General features: G+C 43.8%; 3 protein-coding genes across 4 annotated transcripts in view; all 3 read left to right on the top strand.

The window, feature by feature from the left end:
- Positions 1-7680: 7680 nt before the first annotated feature.
- LOC126575742 (carboxylesterase 5A) lies at positions 7681-10521 on the top strand. The gene is made up of 5 exons (XM_050236595.1): positions 7681-7788; positions 7861-8940; positions 9006-9445; positions 9519-10070; positions 10149-10521. Exons 1-5 carry the CDS (start codon positions 7681-7683, stop codon positions 10519-10521), a joined length of 2553 nt encoding a protein of 850 aa, XP_050092552.1.
- A 1152-nt stretch (positions 10522-11673) lies between these two features.
- On the top strand, positions 11674-19299 carry LOC126577247 (prestin). 2 transcript variants are annotated; one of them, XM_050238717.1, is made up of 7 exons: positions 11674-11924; positions 15118-15598; positions 15704-15816; positions 16784-17130; positions 17207-17308; positions 17368-17771; positions 17837-19299. In XM_050238717.1, exons 2-7 carry the CDS (start codon positions 15564-15566, stop codon positions 18855-18857), a joined length of 2022 nt encoding a protein of 673 aa, XP_050094674.1. In that variant the 5' UTR covers positions 11674-11924; positions 15118-15563; the 3' UTR covers positions 18858-19299. The 2 variants fall into 2 exon arrangements, with proteins under 2 accessions (XP_050094674.1, XP_050094673.1); XM_050238716.1 differs by having other exon boundaries at positions 11674-12044.
- A 575-nt stretch (positions 19300-19874) lies between these two features.
- Positions 19875-20000, top strand: part of LOC126575286 (exostosin-1) — a 43119-nt gene continuing 42993 nt past the window's right edge. The window contains exon 1 of the mRNA XM_050235912.1: positions 19875-19983. The gene's annotated coding sequence lies outside the window, so the exon portion shown is untranslated. The remainder of the gene's footprint in view (positions 19984-20000) is intronic.

Raw genomic sequence — 20000 nt, 5'->3', positions numbered from 1 at the left:
TTAATAAGTTCAACAATTTGATTTCCCAATCACAGAATCATTCATGCACTGACAACTTCGTGTATATTAAATACATAAAAAAATCTTGCTCTAATCTAATTATCGGTAACATGCCATAATTCCCCTCGATGTTTCGAGATAATCTTAAAATGAGCTAGCAAAACGTAGGGTAAATAAGAATTGACGGTTCTAAACACAAATACACGATTAAGAAGATCGCTTGTTATGTAAAACACGATGTAGAATATACTACTGTGTACAAAAAGTAAGGTAAGCCGGTTAGCAAAATTTCCCACGTATACGAACTACTTTCTGTTTGTATTTTTAGTAGGTTGGTAGTCATATCATTGGCATTCATGCCAAGTTATACGTGAAAATGTTTATTGGTTTTTTAGAAACGCATCGCATTGTTGAGCAAATAGTTTACAAAAAAAATATTTGCTTATACAGGGTGATTCATTTTGGGTGCACGAAGTTAATTGCTTATAACAAACAAAGTTTTTGGACAATACCGTTGTAGATATTTTTTTTATTAGAAGAATGTCTTACAATTATGTATGGAACAATATATCGCCCATATGTTCTCCACAACTTTTGTGGCAAATCGCAATTCCTTGCTCCATATTTTCAATGGCTCGGTGACATAGTGTTGGGTCCATGTCCCGGATCTGTCGAACAATTTCATTTTTCATGTCGTTAATCGTTCGCGGTTTGTTCGCATAAACTCTCTCTTTAATGTAACCCCAAAGAAAAAATTCTAATGGCGTTAAATCGCATGATCGAGGCGGCCAGTTCACGTCGCCAAAACGTGAGATTACCCGATCTTCAAATTTGTCGCGTAAAAGGGCAATGGTTTCATGGCTTGTGTGGAAGGTGGCGCCATTTTGTTGAAACCACATAACGTACAGGTTCATACCATCGATTTCAGGCCATAACAAGTGTTTTAGCATCTCACGATCGCGAACACGACTCACAATAACCGCTTGGCCGTTCATTTGAACGTCCATTTTCAAAAAAGACTCCATCAGGAACTTGTTGAAGACGAAAGCGTCCTAGGCAACCATCAACGTCAATCGACGAAGCTCACGCCCAACAAATGAAAAATTGGGTGTTGGAAAACCGTCGATTAACAACTAGAGCTTGCTGATGATGTTGGCATGTTCAGATAACTCGTAAATTACATTTTGAAAAATGTGTTGGAGCTCAAACGCGTCTGAAATCGACTGGTACCGTTGGTAGCAGCGACTGGTGTTGGTTCTCCAAGGACGAGCCGTATGTTTATTAACACTAACAGAATAAAACGGGGCTTCTGGCTATTAAAAACCCTAAAAAGAAACTCCTCCAGGGACCCCGTTTTGACACCATAAAACAGCTTCAAGCCGCTGCGAAGGCGATCGCTAAAGTCTATTTTTTCAAGTCGTATCGAAAACTGCAAAATCCGTCGTGATAAGAGCATTGTGTCTCGGGGAGATTACTTTGAAGGGGAATGAAATCAATTTGAAAGAATAAATTAAATAAATTAATTAATAACAGTAAGAATTTGTTACACACAAATGCACACTAACTAAAATCAACTCAGAAAATTCGATGGTAAACATATGATTAACTGGAATTTACTTTTTTCCGATAATTTTACTAAGTGAATTTAATCTCTAACTTTTTTTCGTTCGTCAAGCCAAGGTGGAATAGTGATGCACGAATCTTTTAACACTTAGAGACTCTCATCTACTAAATTAATCACTAGCAGCAAAGCATCGCGAAAACATTTGTCTAAAGCAACTGTATTTTGAGATTGACATTGTGCAAACCATCTTTCATACTCGTCACTTCTAGAAATTCGAAATCTAAGGCAGTTCGTGCTCATGCACTTAAAGCTTGCGGCTAGGCACAGGTTTTCTCACTCGGCACGGTCAGCACGGTTTACCGAATAGTCTAGATGGGTGTCCGAAGATCGTTCGATTCCCTAGTCCACTCCTTTAACCTGGGCGCGCTGGAGTGTCTCCATTCTACGCTTAGCATCTTTTCGGAGGGCAGCGTCCATCTCTGCCCTGACTTAGTCAAACTTGGTGCAACAGAACCGCACATGCTTAGGAGACTTATCAACGCCAATGCACATTGGGCATGCCGATGAACATGCATGCTGTACACGTTGGAGGTATTCTCTAAAATATCCATTTCCCGACAAGAAGTGATCAAGACAGAGGATATTCACTCCATGCCTGTTATTAGCGTTCTCTGTTGTCATCGATGAGGACCCTAACAGAGATCGTGCCGCCTGTTTTCATATATAATTCTCAAAAGAGCAACACCAAGGTCTCGGTGTATTGTTAGTGGTATGTTCAACATTGTTTCTAAAGTGAAGCTTGCGATCTTTCATCACCCCGAGGCACTTGATCGCTTCCTCACGACGAATCCTCGGCTTCGAACATTCACTTTCCCCTTTGTCAGGCCACAGACCGCCAGAATCATATCATCAGAGACATCATCATTATCCAGAGTGACCTGTAAAGAATATGTTGGGAACGCCTGCCGTGAGGTGCATTCGCTGTGGTCCTGAACGCCGTGATCGAAATAGCTACCCAGGATACGGTATAGGTTTTTGGGAACCTTATATCGTGAAGAGATTGAGTGCTAGGCGATCATCTAACGTTGTTAAAATCGTTCTTTCGAACGTCGATCGTGATAAAAGTGAAGCGTGGTTGGTTCCCCGCGATTGAAAGCCTGAGCCCTTTGCGTATGGCAGTACTTATCGTTGCTAGGCTAATTAATCGATTGCAAGACCTTCTTTACTGCAGAGGGCCTCTGAATTATCTCCTCGCATATCTTACCTGAATTTGTGCTTGTTGTCTTGTGAATTACAAAAATATGAGAATTAGACATGGTGCACGACATTACTGCAGGAAAGGTCTTCCACCTCATCTACAGCAACATTGCCCGCGAAGAGCTTCGTTTATTTGTGAGTACATCTACGCACTACATTTTGAATCGCTTAAAACAAGCGGGCCGTAATGTCGGTAACTTGCATCAAGAAAACGAACGCAAACATCATAATCGTACGGCCGCTAAGGCTGCCTTTAACTATTTACAACTTTGTGTTATGCAACACTTCTACTTATAAGAGATCTTCGCTTCGTTTGTATATTAGCATTAGAATATTAAGTAGCGATTTTGATACCGGGAAAATAGATGCAGCGGAATTGCTTTTAGACAAGAATGTAGGAGTGGATCAGGACAACGATAACGACGTACCATTTGCAAGCATGTCCTTTAACATATCACAGAACAAGTGAGACTACATGGCAATTTAGAGTTGCACTCTGCAGAGAGGTTTGAGCAAAAGAGTTGGAATTGTTCGAGGAAATAGACTTTGACGACCAAATTCTGCTTCCAAACAATAATCAAACGATCACCCCAAAAATGTATCCACATTCCACAATCGTTGTAATCGGAATAACTTGTAGTCTATCTTGTATTCTTTTAGTCGATTTTAGTTTTATCTATCTTACAGTTCTTATATTTCTTATGGTTTTGAAAAGTTATAAAAATAATGGTCAGTATAAATAAAATCGATAACATAACCAGCGATAGCACGCAGGAATATCAAACCTTCCTTGCCTTCCAACCTTCCAAACCTTGGGGGAATGAATGGAAAGGGTGGGTGGAGGTCCTTCCTAGCGCCGCCTCAATCATGCGCGTGTTGTTCTCGACGAAACCCGCTCCAGTCGTTGGCCGTCGAATTGCAAATTCGCAACCACATAAAACCTCACGACAGTTCTGTATATTTCGCGTTCAGTATGTCGCAGCAAGATGTTGTCCTGATCGACTGATCTGGTCCTTTGCCGCTCTAGTACACAATATTCACTGGAGCACGGTTCGAGGCGCAGACGCATGTTTCCAAACGGTGATCGGTTTCGTGTAAAATTTCCTCTTTTGCAGTCGCATAATGACGACGATCGGAGTATGCTGCAGGAGGAGTCCGCGGTTTCAACAGCAGATCAGCAGATTGACCGACACAGAGCTCGCCAAAACCACACACAGAGCAGATCATTTTAGTTAAGCATTTTGCGTATATTCTGGAGAGCACGCCGGAGATCGCTCATGCGCAAGTCGATCGCTCGATCGGTCGGAACACCCACACACAAGAAAAAAGTTTTATGGCTTCAGAAGGGTTCAAACCCTGGATCAGCGGATGGGAATCGGCTGTGCTAACCACTACACTACCATGGGTGGTGGCGACGGCGAAAAATTTAGTCCAATATCTAAATCACTTTTTATCGATTCCCAGGTTTTGCCACCTAGATGGCGCTAGTGTGCAGAAAAACTGCTCGAAAAAATCGAGCAAAAAACACATCGAGCATTAGGTGTGCGCCTGGGGTGGTGTAGTGGTTAGCACGGCCGATATTCATCCGCTGATCCAGGTTTCGAATCTCGCTGAAACCGTGTAAAACTTTTTTCTTTTATCCCCCCATGAACCGACAATCTACAGAAAAATCACTGAGTCTCTATACAAATCAAAATACATTTCAATCCTTAACGCAGAACTGCGCTCCCTTCCTAGCGCCATCCTCAATTATTATAATTGGAACCCACTCAGACCGGATCTCGGGTAGTGGAGCTGATAGCAAATACTCGCAGATCCGGCATGGAGGATCAAGCAAAACAAACCACTGCTTTATGATGATCGATTCTTCCAAGAGATCGCCGAAAAAATAGAAAATGCCATCAAAATAAAGCGGACAAAGCGTCCAAACCGACGTCGAAAGTATCAAACACTCACCAACCCTGTCCTCGAATAGTCCTTTTCGTTTTGAATCCAAAGTGAAACAGGAACTGAGATGCCAGCTGTACCTTGAGTAGACAATTTCGTCCCACTTGCTATCCCGAATTCAGTCAGTGTCAGTGAATTTCTTAATAAAGTCACCAAAATTAATTCACCATAAACAGCATCATCGTAGTAAACATCGTTCCGCGTATAGAGCAACATGTAAGCTTTCCACCAGCGCTTCTATTTACAATACTGCATGCGCTTGAAATTGTCGATATCCGATATTTGCAGCTCTTTTCAACAAAGAGTACAACAAAGAGTAAAGCAACAGTCTGTATCCAAAGTAACCAGGAATATTGTCCATGTGTTGCTTCTCGGTTAACCCTTCCGATCCTCACGGGATCCATACTCTTCACGAAGACAAACATTTTATACTGCACAGAGAAATTCGGACTGGTGTACAGCAAAATAAACTGTTATCTGACATGGGAACAGGTTTTGCATCGATGGGTTTATATAAATAATCAAGATAAATGAGATAGATAATGTATTACACATTCAATGATTTTCGATAGAAATATTCAACATAACTTTCAGAAACTCAACGTTTTTGAGGAAGTTTTTCCAACGCCACATGAGCAGCGTTTATATACTTGTCAATTTATCCAAGTCTGAACTATACCTTACCAGTGCCAATGTTTTTCCTCATAAAACAGATCAAAGACAATCGAAAGCAAAAACTATTTCTTATCTCGATCTAAAGGAAACCCCCCCGCATGATCGTTGTGCAGTGGAAATGCAATCTTCGGCGATATGAGAGGATAACTTGGCACGTGATTTGTTCCTTCGCAAGCATCACGTGCTGTATACACTTGCTACAAGTGACGTCACTAGTTTACCATGGAAGCAAGTAAATCACCAACACAAATTAACATCCCCATGGTTCCCCTAGTACGAATTGTTTTGAAACGAACTTTTGTCGCTCAGAACGACTCCCTCTCCGATTCACCCAGCTGGATTACCAAGCGATCCAAAAACTGCTCCACATCCCGTGCCGACCGAGTTCCGCTGTTGGGCAAACGCCATGAACAACAAGCTACGAACCCGGATCAAAGGGTGGTCGCCTCAGCAGATCATTCATGCTTTCGCTTCAGTTGCCGTTCGGTTGTCGCGATGTGAAGGCAGTAGTACGCCGGTCAGCTAGTGCAGACGCTTCCCTAAACGCTGAGTTAATGCTGTGGAGGTTTTGGCGTGGGTGTTTTGGGTGTTTTTTTTTGTGGATAATTTTTTACCTTGACAAGAAGATGGTGCATCTTTAAAGCTATCAAGACAAGAATCAACAATCGGCAGACCGGAACGGCGCATTTTTAATGCGATTCTTGTTGTGCTTACTATGGAAGAGTCACGGTGATTTAAGTGATGCTAAGTCAGCATGAAGAGATGATTTAAAATAGTAAAAAGTGGCCTAGTGTTATAAATTCATTTGAAATATCAGAAAATTGAGCCCGAAATCGAGGAAAGGAACAATTGCGGATGAGTAGAAGGTGACCAAATATTCCAACAACATATTTTGTAAAAATAATCTGTAAATACGCTGCTTCCGTGCTGGAACTGGAAAATTCCCCAATCCCTAGTGTTTCCCAAAAGGCAGAGTAGAAAAAAAAACCGCTCAACCAGAACCATACACCGGCACCGGTCCAGCAGCAGCGGCGTTGGGTCATTCATTGTCACCCTAACCGAGACAAGCGGCGAGCGAGACAAATAAATGTTGCACGGAAGTACTGGGGTGGATCGGCTGAGTGCGAATAGGAGTGCAATACTTTGGTAAAAAGTAGCCGACATACCATGGGGCCATGAATAGAAAATTGTTCTGTTATTTCCTCCCATTCCGGGCGGCCTCACACTGTCCCTTTTTCATGTTAATACATGACCGGAATCATCGTTTTCGTTCATCTGCTGCCAACATTTTTCCAGCGTATGAGCTGCTTTACCTTCATTTGACCGCAAAATATGCGCCATGCGTTTATTCTCGAATGTGTATTGGCTCTATAGAAGCTGGTTGATTGATTGATATTTATCAGCAAATCCAGTAGCTACAAACATATTCTATGGGACCAGCAACACTAATATTTGAAGCATGCAAGTACGCAAAAAACGTACGAGTATGCCTCTAAAAGATCCATCCTTTTCGTTACACTTCATGAAGACGAGCAATATACAGGAAGAACACACTATTCGACCGATGAGCATAAATTAATTAGACTGCATATAGTATCGCTAATAAGTTGAGAATTTTGCAGAAATGATCCCAATATGTTCAATTGTCCCATTGTTTCTATGAAGGAATTGAATGCTTAATTGCGGTTTTAGCAAATCAGCTTCCAGTTGTTAATTAATCTTTTCGTGACAGTTGTTGAGTATAAAACAGCAGCACGCATAAAATACCGCTGGAGATATGGTTTTGGCAATTTTTTCGTTGCTTTTGGAAAGAGATTTTCCCATCCTTGCTTGCTCCATCACCGCTATCTAATTTCGTTGGTTTGCATGATTCTTCACAATGATATGAAACCGTTCGGTTAGCTCGTCTCACCAAGCGACCTCGTCATCACCGTACGAAGGCTATCGCTGTGCAATCATTTGAATTTGTCATCCATATCAAGCAAAACAAAAAAAAAACCGCGTATTAAACCGCTGTTGAGCGAAAAAGTCCCCTGGTTCAACCAAGGCAGTACAATATGACTGCTGCGTACTGTTTGTGCCAAGCTCGTAATGATATGTTTGCGACACTGAGTAGATCATGTGGTTTTCACTTTCAGCTTGAAATCATCCGGGGTATCGTATAGAAAATGAATTTTGTTCCGATATTCAGCGGCTCTCTCTACGTAATGCACAGCAACACGAACTGAATTTGCAGAATGCCTTATTTTTACCGAAATCTTGTGCTTTACCTACTGGCGGTTGCAGCAGGATTGACTCGTGGTCAAGATGTCACCGTCGTGCTCGGACAGGGCACTCTAGTTGGGGTAAGTGCTTCCTAGACCTCTCTCTTTTCCGTACAATGCCAATTTCTACAATGATCTCGATCTCTTTTGTAGCTTAAAGTGTTTCCGGAAACATCACGCATACCGATCTATACGTACCTTGGCGTTCCTTATGCGAAACCTCCAACAAACGAACTTCGTTTCGCTCCGCCCCTGCCGAGTCCGGGCTGGAATCGAACGTTATATGCACGCGACTTCAAACCTATCTGCCCCCAGCTAGAGAACAACAGCTACGAGGATCTGGGCAATGGGAACCAATATCGATCACGTGAAACCAGCGAAGATTGTCTGTATCTTAACATTTGGATACCGGAAACGGCCATGCGGTACGGAGGGTTCCCGGTGCTAGTGATGATCACGGGAGAAGAGATGGCATTCGATTGGAATGCTAACCGTGCGAGTGGCCTTGATCTGGCAGCCGATGGTATAATCGTGGTGACGGTCCAGTACCGGAGCAACGTGTTTGGATGGCTGTCTCTGGGTAAAAAGTATGCTCCCGGGAATCTCGGCCTGTGGGATCAACATTTGGCACTGGTTTGGATCAAGGATAACATACAGAAGTTCGGTGGCGACACCAATCGGGTGACGTTGCTTGGCCACGGTAGTACCGGTGCGCCGAATGTGATGGCACACATGGTGAGTCCCCGGGCACGGGGGCTTTTCGCGCGTGCCATCATCATGTCCGGTACGATCTACTCTCCGTACTCGGCGGTGAACCTGGATAACCGACTTTCGCAGGAGATAGTCAAGATACTGGCCTGCAACTACGACGTTGGCCGGAACATACACAAATGTTTGCAACAGAAAAGCGTCTACGATATACTGCGAGCCTACGAGTACATTTATCGCAACGGGAACTATACGATCAATCTGGGTCCGATCGTAGATCACTATCTACCTATTGGTGATCGCTACGTGCTGGATGATCCTCGGACGCTACACGAAGCGAAGGCACTGGTGAACGAGGACATGCCGATCATGTTCGGTATTACCAGCAACGAGGCAGCCTTCCTCTCCAGTCAGTGGATCGAACTGGCCCGTCAGGGCTACGCTTCGCTTAGGAAGTACATCAACGATACGCTTCTGCCCAATATTATCGAACAGTATCACTTTGAAGGTGTGGGACAGGAACAGGTACCACCACTTCGCTCAGCTTTTCATCCAAATTGACCACTTAATCGCCTGCAATTGCCTTTCAGATAAGAGAAACCATCAATTGGCGCTTCTTTGACCAAATCCCCGAGACAACTGCCCACCATCTACGGGCACTAGTGAAGCTCGTTTCGGAAACACGCCATGAGATACCGTTTTACCGTACGATGCAGATGTTCAGTACTCCCAAGCCACCACCAAAACTGATCGCAATCGGTACGGTCGAGGCAGAGTATGTCACCGCCGAACAGCAGACGCGAGCGTCCCAAGCTGCTGGCCCTGTGTATGCGTATCTGTTCCACCATCCCAACTCGATGGACATGCGAGGACGGATCAACTATTTCGGTGGTGCATCGCATTCGTCCGATTTGCCATTCCTGATGGGCCCTAGCCTTTACCGTGAGATTGGACGGAAACGGTTAACGCAGCTGGAAGATAAACTTTGCAAGAAAATCCGTTCACTGTTTGCCGAGTTTATTAAAGGCGGGTAAGTGCAATAGTGCAAATAGTGCGCAATGTATTCTGTACCGGTTTGCTTGTTGCTCTTCTTCTGCTTGCAGAAATCCTACTCCTGGCCGTCAGTTTGATTCCTGGACGCCGTACACAGAGAAGCTGAGGTATATTAAACTTATTTCGGCAAAGCCCGAAACAGTCCACAGAAACGATCACTCTTCGCTGGAAAATACATTCGAGGATAATTTGCAAGAAATCGAAGAGAAGCTTCTCAGCACCGATGGCACTGGGGGCGTTCTGGCAGGAAGTGGTGGAACGGTCGCACCGCCCCAGAATCCGTACGATCTCTCGAACTCGAACGTCCAGGCGGACCAAGAGGGCTCACGGACATCGAAGAGTGCAGTTTACTTGAGTAACGCGCGCGATTCCGAGTATTTTTATTACTTGCGGAAAATCAACAGCTTTTGGGACGAGTTCCTGCCCAAGCTGAGCCACATCGTGAACGAAACGAACCAGGAGAAACTGCGCAACCGACGGATCGATCTTACGCTCGAGGAGGAGCAAGATCTATTCCGCGAAACGGCCGCGGCGTCCAAGTACAAGCATGCGTTCTTTTCGATGCTGACCCTGGTGTGCATGCTGCTGGCAGTGCTCTGCATGTGTGTCTACATACTGAAGAAGAACACCAACAAAAGCCTGTCCAGTATCTTATGACATAAGTTTTTCTTCCGATCGAGCCTCTTTGATCGGAAGAATCGCCGCAAAAAGCCGGACGTAAGCAGCATGGGAGACGAGGATGAGTTTCAGGTGACGGGCATCAGCCATCGGATAAGAACCCAGGAGCGTGTCATTCGCACCAATCCACTGTACGGCGAAAACTTCCGAAAGATCAGCGAAAGCATTAGCAGAGGTACGGCCGATGGTAGTGGCGTTAGTGCTAGCAATCGAAACGTGATTGGGACACATCGGTCACGAACAGCTGGCGAGCCGCCGGTTGCCATTTTAGCCGAAATGGAGCAAGATCAAGAGGTGCGCAACTGGCGTTATCAACTGTCTGCCAGTCACTTTCAACCAGACAGCAATACGCGCCGCCAAAAGCTTCCCACTTGAACAAAACGATGCTTTGTGTGTGTTTTTGTAATGGTAAATTCTGTGTGATTATTTAGTAAGAAAGGTTAATTAATAAACTATCAAGTGGCTACTTACTGCTTTTTGTTTCTTTAAATCAATGATGGACAGATCCAACTAATAAACCGGTTCCAGGGCCAAAGACGCTTCAAGGACAAGGCGCGGGATTTTCCAACATCTCGGGAGTCGGGGTCTTCAACAAAATCGACAAAACCATCAATTCTTTAACTTCAAAATACTGCTAAATATGCGTCCCCAAAAAGTGCAATTCATTCGCTCAAATCTCTTGCAAATCTGTTATTTGTGAAATGACACGCTTACATATCTGGGTAATATGGATGCTTTCTATTCTTTCTTTCATTATTTGTTAATGAGTACCCTAACTTTGTATGAGGGGAATTGATTCAATGGCTTCAAATCGTCAAACACCCGTTGAAATCTGTTTCTTTTCGCCAGGAGGCAGTAAATGAAAGAACTTTCCTACCTACGGTTTTTATGGACAAATAGCAATCTTGTTAAAATAGGAACAGTAGAAAATACGTGGGAGCATAAATTGACCTTCCTCATGAAACCTTTACGGAACCTTCAGGTCGGAGCAAGAGCACGATTGGGACAACTTATTTCCGCTTGTCGATTGCCTTGTCTGACCCTTTCCTATCCCGTTATCACACGGCGTCAGCATATCCGTACGAAATCCTTGGGCGGTTTTTGCGCTTCTTTCGATTATTTTTCGATCCTTTAAACACTAACTCATGTACCGAAGTACCGTAAGGAAAAGGTGTTCTTGAGATAAAAAATTATCTTATCTGAAAAAAAATCGGCTATCCTTCCCAAAAGCCTAACCGAAGGGTCACCGACATCCGGGAAAATATTGTTTCAAGGGCGTCTCTTCTCTTTTGCTCTTTACAGGAAACGTTCTCTCCGAATTATGTCTTTCGCTCTCATACGGCCTCCCGTCGATTCTGGCCGCTTCCCATTCAACGGAGAAGTCCCACCAAGAAGCCATTTCAGTTAAAAGAGATAGAGTTTGTCGAAGCATGTGGGAGAGACAACCAACATGGAACTGCGTGCCGTACGAACGGCTAGTGCCACCGGCGCATGCTCTACAGTTGACAGTTCTCTGCCGGCCCTGTTCGTGGAGACAACACGGACCACGCATCACCCTCATTCATAGGCGGGCAAATCGTCGCCCATCAACAGCTGATACTAAAGTAGATCCGTCGTGGTCAGTCAGTTCACGCAAATACAAGTTTGGCATCGGTAGATCGATTGCTCTTATATACAAACCACTCCGGGCATTGGAAATATATCGTGCCGCCAAGACGCTCGCCCTAAGTTGAAGGGTTTCCCATGCTGCTCCCTCGTGGAAAGTGATACGATTCCGTGTGAGTGTTTGTGTGATGCGTTTCTTACTTTCCGACTCCTATCATCAGCACTGGACGAGGAGTCAATACCAGCAAGAGACGCTTTCATCGATTTGATCAGCAATCTTCGACACACAGCGGGTTCGTAAATCGTTTGCTATTGATTTGCCCGGAGAAACTTGGAATGCTGCTCAAAAGCATGCAATTTGAAGGAGATAAAGCAATTTGCGATAGTTACATCATATGATTTACCCAATCTTATTCCCTATCGTACATTGTTACTGCCAAATTCGAGTAAAGTGGCAACAACCTGTTGCAAACACATTGGCTCGTTATCTTCTGTTACAATTATGATGGTCGGATATCGTGACGCACACCAAGAGGAATATCAAATCGATTAGCAGTTATTATCACAACCGATGACGTACATGTTGTGTGCCAGTGAATGTTGATAAATGAATCGTAGCGTGTCACTCTCAGTCCATCACCACCGGCTGATAATACCAGACCAGATCGCAATGTTCGTTCGGCTTAGCTTTTCGTTAAATTATCACGCGTTGAGTCACTGTTTTAGCTAAAAGGAATTTACCAACGAGCCGAGACTGAGTGTTCTCGCGCCATAGTCTGATGTTTTTGGTGTACACCAAATCTGAAAACATACCGAGCGGACGTGAACAGTGTGAAGTGGTGATAACACAATCACAGGCAATGTTAAACATGTGTGTGCTACATGGAATGTGTGCTCTCGATTTTCAAAATTAATTAATGCTGACGAATCCATGTATGGCATGGTACCAAAATTGAAGGACTAGAGACAATTTACCTATTCTTTGCACAGCACTGTTAGTCGGGATGTTTCTGAAATGTTCACAGATAACAACATATGAAAGGTGCGCTACAATCTCTGTTGACCTGCAATTCAATCACGAGAAATCCACACAACGTTTGATAGTACAAACAACGCTCGTGCCCTGCAGTGTTCCAATAACTTGAAGGCTTCAGCTGAATTTCTTTTGATTTTACTATCAATTATGGCTGCCAGTAAGCGTGTTCGTGCTTAACAGGATGGACACAAAAAATCGAGGTTGAATTCATTATGTTCATTGAATGGAGTAACAGCTATGCGCGCTCTTCATTTAACATCTTGTGGGTTCGATCGAGCGATGATTGACGCTTGATCTAATAGAATTGAGTACCAATCGCGTCAGGCAAATCGTAAACGCGGGATGGCCCATGGCAACATCTGCAGAAAAGAACAGCGCGTGTATGATCAATTGGAATTGATGATAACCTCTTAATTTGCAGCATTTCTCACACAACGTGCCCCAATCAATGGCCATGGTAACATAGAATCAAACGTTTACATTCGTCGCTGGTTGTATACAAATGTTTGATCAATAACATGTGTGATGTTTATACAATCAGTTAATTAATATTTTCATATTCAACTAATCTTGCATAGAATGGAAATATGGTTATCTTAAATCACCGAGTCGCCTTATGCAATTGTGCTATTTGTTCCATCACGTGAACGTTTTTAACATTGGTCGTTGACCGTACTTGACGTCAAACGTTGCCTCTCTGCTGAAGGATAGCCGGCGCCGGCTGCAGGTGTTTCCCATTACGTAGTCCATCAATCGAACCAAGTCCAAGGGCGCTCGATGAACAGTCTGATCCGTGTATTTACGGCGACATTGAATCAGTTACCGTTATCGTATCGATATCGATCTTCTGTCGGCTGTCAATAACCTGCTGGCAAGAAAGCTTACCATCAATCATCGCGAGGACGCCATCGACATTTAAATGTTCATTAAATCGAAAGTAAAAATACTATCTAAGCACTGGATCGTCTGTGACAAACCATCTTATCATCCAAACCGAGCGTCCTCAATCAGCTGCTAGTTCAAACGAACCATGAGCACATCGTCATTGAAGCGCCTAATCATTGCCCGATGCGAACTGATGATGTGCTTCTCTGCGAATTTTAAAATGAGAGATAACTCACGACACTTCGCTCACTCGGAGGCACATCGATTCACAGGGTGGTAATGTGAAAGTGATACGCATTCCACTGTCGCAAATTTGAAACCAGTTTTCTAAATTCTGGTTTTTATTACACATGTAACATGTTAGAAGTAACCTACCCCAATTCATACTTTTCAGTTTACCTTTTTTTTTTACTTTTGAATTATGTAATTAAATCGCGTCAAAATTACAAGTATTTTTCAAATACTTCAGTAGCGTGGCTTCTAATTGGAAAATATTGAGGACTATAGAAAGTTATTACTATCATGATTCAATAAATTTCTTCTGATAAGTTGTTTCAAGTAATACTCTTGATTGCAAAACTTGTATGTCACGGCCAATAAGTAATAATTGTAAGATACCTTTTGTTTATAGTACCCCGTATGTTCGACCAAAGCTGGAGCATTTTAGTATAGATGGATTTCCCTCTTAGGTTGCTTCCAGACGGTAAACGAATGCATCGCGAAAGATTTTGCTCAGACTGAGCAAAAACTTTCGCGAAAGCGTGTGTTCTTCGACAGACCTCCGCCAGAGGGCTTTTTTTATATGAAATGACAGCTTTGACAGCAGTGTTCGTTCTTTCGCGATGCATTCGCTCCCTACACGAGCATCCATGCTATCGCGATAAAACTTTCGCGCACTTGTATGGGGATGACGTTTATTCGTTTCGTCGTCGCGATACTTTCGCGATACTTTCGTGCTCGTTTAGACGCAATCTTACGTATAGGCATATAAAAAAAAGTTGGGATCGTTTCGTTTGTAGAAAGTTGTTTTAAATTTTAAAGAATACACTGTGCTCTGAAGAATATTTATCATGCATCTTCGGAAGTCACCAAGTTCGGTCACATCAGTAAACAATATACTTAAGCTCATGTTTTCCAAGTTCATCATGCTTGAAGTTGTTACTCATCTTCATTTCACGCGACTTCTTCGGTCGGAATTCTATCGAAAACGTTCTTACAACACCATTGTTAATCATTGATCGTTGTTAAATGCTCTTGAAGAATTCAGCACAAAATTAAAGATACAACAATTTAAAACCACAGGATGAGCGTACAATCGACTGTTACACGATACACCCTGTACAATTATTTGCTCTTAATCGTCTTCGAGCTCTCTCTCTCCCTCCCAGGTCTTGAAAAACATCTCTCAAATGTTGTCACGCTACTCTCGACTTCTCACTTTTCAGAACGCTATCGACCAACAATCACGGCGGCTCGTCGGTCCGGTCGCGGTCGCCCCAACTGATCCACGAAACACGCGTAGATCACGCACTGGTGCGGCCATCGCTATAGGGCAAGAACCGCAGGGACCAAGACCAGACCCATTTACCAAGTGACTTTGCCAGCCCTTTCGTCGGTTTAAACTCATCTGTACTATCAATGTGCGCTGTTACTACCGTTTGTGATCATCGTGAACGTGGTTGATCGTGGTTGTTATTACTTTGTCGTGAATGCAACGAAACGTACCCGACCTATCGTTATGCAAGTAGCGGCGCGTGTGCTTTACTGCTAATCATTAACCATACTACAGTGGTGCCACTCTATCATCACTGCTGCCCGGTAGTCTGGTGTATTGCTCGATCAGCTGAAAGTGTCATCGGTAGCTGAGTGCTTTGCTGGTACGCCAGGGAAAATGATCAATCAAAAGACACCAATCGAGGATGGCAGGTTTGTGTTGATTTTTCCCGTCCCGCGAGCGCGTGTGATCTAATTTTGTTTTCTTTGTCCCGCTGCTTCGTCCGGTGGTGGCGCCCCGCTTCAACCCTCTCGAAGATCGACGAAAGCGAAGCCTCAGTTCAACGAGCAGACGTATCTCGTCAGCCGCCAGTGCCTGCAGCAGGAAGATTTTAATCAGCTTTCGCAGTATGAACGGCTGAAGCCGACCGGTAAGTCTATGCCAATATCGAGTTGCATCCGTGTTGTGGCGCCACCACTCGCATTCTCCTCCAGCAGATAACACCACTGCACCCAACCAAACATTGTATATATTACGTGTAAGTCATCTTACTTTTTAGCAGTTTGTTAATGTGCTAATAGTGATGATTGGTACTTACAAACTCATTTTTGGCAATCGCGATCTATCACGCGACCCTCTTCACTCATTAGCACAGTTCATCGTTACGTTTTTGGCCACAGCCATCAGGATTTGAGATTTTCTTTTTATTCTTTAATATGATATGGACGTCGCATCATTTTTGGAAACATGCCAAAAGATAGTTAATGTTTTTATCCCTCAAATATCCACCCACACGATTCAAAAACGATGGAAATACGGCTGGATTTATTTTGCATGTCTTCAGTTGGCTCAATTGCTAAACCAAATATTAGCTTATACTTATGAAATCCACCCAGCTGTTGACGGCACGTCGGATGGGTCGGTCATGACGTGATACAATCTTAGTATTTGCTTCATACCACCTGCCCTTTGGGATTACCAGCAGTGTCATCATAGACGGCATTAGCGTAGATCAGGTTTGCATAGGTTCAGTTCAGATAGGGTATTATTGCCGCGTGTCGTATCATAGCTATTGACCCTATGTGAGATAAGAAAGCCGACGATTATGGTTGAATTCGCTAAATCGTACTCATAATCTATCCACTAAGCTGTAAACGGTAATTTCCTTGGGCTGGCTGGGATCGACGATTTTGGGACTTACCTTTGCGTGTAGCTAAGTAGTACCATTAACAACGCTTGATGATAATGCAGCAATTGATTGAACGTTTATTGCTCATGGTTTTACTCAGACATGGGACTGGTATTTTGTGTCCGTGTGGACAGAATTTGTCTGACTTGCGAATTGTTACAGTCCAACATAATTCAAACATTTTTACTGTTTCTCTGCCACTGTTTAGCCCTGGACTCCATTGGATCTTCAATACGCAGCGTCAAATGTCTTTCGACATTGAGAGGTTTCTTCCCAATTCTGCAATGGCTACCGCAGTACTCTCTGAAGAATGATCTACTCAGTGATATGACCGCTGGCTTAACGGTAGCTGTGCTCCAGATTCCTCAAGGTATGGCGTACGGCATACTGGCAGGAGTGGCGGCCAACGTTGGACTATACATGGCCTTCTTCCACTGCCTCGTGTATGCCGTATTCGGGACATCTCGCCATATCTCGATGGGAACATTTGCTGTAACCAGTTTGATGACAGCGAAAATTGTCGCTACCTACGCGACACCCATTCCAACGCTGGCAGTGAGTTTCTGTCGAATCCTTATTGCAACTTAATTCCGTGATTAAGAACTCTTTCTGCTACTAATTTGTTTTCCAGTCGAATGGGACAGACGTGTTGCCAAACATAGTGCCAGTTGATGTTTTCTACACCCCCATTCAAGTGGCCACAGCCGTCTCCTTTGTGGCAGGGATATTCTATGTAAGTTCACTCAGCTCACCGCACATGACCTATTCTAATTTGTTTCTCTTTATCTTCAGTTTATGATGAGTGTTGCTCGATTGGGAATGCTTTCCTCTCTACTATCAGAACCGCTTGTGAGTGGTTTCACGACAGCCGCCGCCGTTCATGTGATTTTGACACAGGTGAAAGATCTTCTTGGTATCTCGATTCCACGCTACAAAGGAGCCTTTAAGGTGATACTATCGCTGCGTGCCATCGTTAGCGAATTCCCCAACTCCAACCTGACGGCGGTCTATACGTCTATCGTTGTGATTCTGTTCATGGTGTGCATGAACGAGATGCTGAAACCGTGGCTCTCTAAAAAGTGTCGCTTTCCGCTTCCGGCTGAATTGATCGCTGTCGTCGGTGGTACGGTGGTGTCTTATTTAATCGGATTGGGGCCTAACTATGGCGTTGGATTGGTTGGTACTATACCTACTGGGTAAGTAGTGGCATGAGTACGTTGATGCTGAAACCGATTCTAATGAGTTATATGGTTCGTTGCAGTTTGCCAGCACCAGAGTTTCCACCATTGGCCCTCATCAAGGCTGTAGCCGTCGATAGTATAGCAGTCACGATCGTTGGCTACTCGATCGTCATGTCGATGGGTATGATCTTCGCCCAGAAGGACAACTATGAGGTGCGCCCTAACCAGGAGCTTGTGGCGCTTGGTGCTACCAATATTGTTGGATCGCTTTTCTCCTGCATCCCCACTGCCTGTTCGCTATCACGGTCCGTCATTCAGCATCAAACGGGAGGCAAAACACAAATTGCTGCTGTATTTTCGTCGCTCATCATGCTGGTGATACTGTTATGGGTCGGCCCATACTTTGAAAGTTTACCACGCTGTGTCCTAGCCGCGATCATCGTGGTAGCCCTGAAGGGAATGCTGGTGCAGGTTTATCACATTAAGAAGTTTCACCGCGAAGGCCACCTCGAACTATTCGTGTGGTGTGTGACGTTCCTATCAGTCGTTATTATTGACATCGACATTGGATTGCTCATAGGTGTGGTCATTTCGCTGATCGCATTATATGTGAAGGGCTGGAAAACCTACTATAGCTTGCTGGGAACGGTACCCGATACTGCTATTTACGTAGACATTGGTAGCCATCAGCGGGCTGAAGAGCTACCGTATATAAAGATCTTCAAGTACACCGGGGCGATCAACTTTGCAAACAAGAATACCTTCAAGAAGGCGCTGTACAAAGAAACGAAGGTGTTGCAAAGAACGAATGTATCACTCGTTCCGCGCTACAATGGCGAATCGATAGGACTTCAAGCGACGAAAACGGTGATTATTGATTTGAGCAGTGTGCCGCACGTCGACACTGCCGCCTGTAAGATGCTAACCGAAATTAAGACCCAGCTCGAAAAGGTTAATGTTGCGTTACTTCTGGCTGCTCCGGCTGACTGTGTGTACGATGCACTTTTGCATGCGGAAGCGATCGGTGAGGGAGGGTTCAGCATTTTCCCCACAATCCACGATGGAGTGCTGTATGCGCAAGGATCCAGCTCCGCAGTATAACGCGCAACTATCTCATCTTCAGCAAAACCTCAAAATTCAAAGCAATAATCCCAATAGTGCCTTTTTGCGGCAATGATCAATTGGATGAAGCTGTTCCAATTCTATGCGGCAAATGTCTTATGATTAGAGATATAATTCATCATGCCTGAACACCGAGGAACCTCAAAAGGCTGCTAAAACCAAACCACCCATATTGATTCGGCTGCATAAAAAGTTTAATTAATTTCTCGATTGAAACAGTGCTCTTTCGATGAAGGTACAACGCGGGTTTGAACACAAAACAATAAACAAACATGTCGCTCTTTTTGGTGACTAAAACATTCTAAAAATGTAATGAATAAATCAACCTGTACTCGTTACCGATAAGGACCATATAGTGTATTAGATTAAGTAGTAGACTCTTTTGCAAAATAAAGATTAATGTTTTTTTTAAGAAACTCAAGCATGCGCACCTGCATTTTATAGGCGAACCAGTATTAAGGCAGACGGCACGACAAAGAGTCACCTCTACATTGTTTGTTAAGTGAACAAATATAGTAGCAATTCGAATGTGAACAACACGTGTTCTTATGGTGAGTGTTAATTGGCAACTTCTTGTTAAACTTGCTGCAAAGACCGGATCCTTGTTGAATCTTCTTCTCTGAATTTCCTGTCTTTAATAAAATTGACTTAAAAAAAACATTTGCCACGTGACTTTCAAACGAAAAACGGAAAATTTCAATACGCTGTGGTGTATGTTGCCTCAATTTTGGTCGTATATCAGTCGCACAATTTTTAAGGCGTTTATTCGACCTTCTTTTAGTTGCTGTTTTCAACAAATAAAATTGCATATCATTTTAATTGAAATTATCCGTAACCCTGACATGATTGGTTTGTATTAACACCCTTGCCCCCCGGTTATCTCGCTTGTTCGGGATGAAATTGTCTCTTTGTTTCCGTGCAACTGGCAATGGGTTCAACACGTTACCGGACCTCTCGCTGCCGCTTAGTACGGGCCAACGTTCTCCGGGGTGTTGGCTCCATCAGAAGGACGTGGTTCCGTGGCTCGGTTTCGAATTTGAAGAGGTTTTTAGTGAATTCTTCGCGAAATAAAGACGCCTACACGCGCGCTCGTCAATTGATAAGTGTAAGAAAACGTGAAAT

The sequence above is a fragment of the Anopheles aquasalis genome, chromosome 3 (genome assembly GCF_943734665.1).
Source record: "Anopheles aquasalis chromosome 3, idAnoAquaMG_Q_19, whole genome shotgun sequence".
Lineage (NCBI taxonomy): Eukaryota > Metazoa > Arthropoda > Insecta > Diptera > Culicidae > Anopheles > Anopheles aquasalis.
The sequence above is the reverse complement of the archived record's forward strand: the minus strand, read 5'-3'. Positions and strand labels throughout refer to the sequence as shown.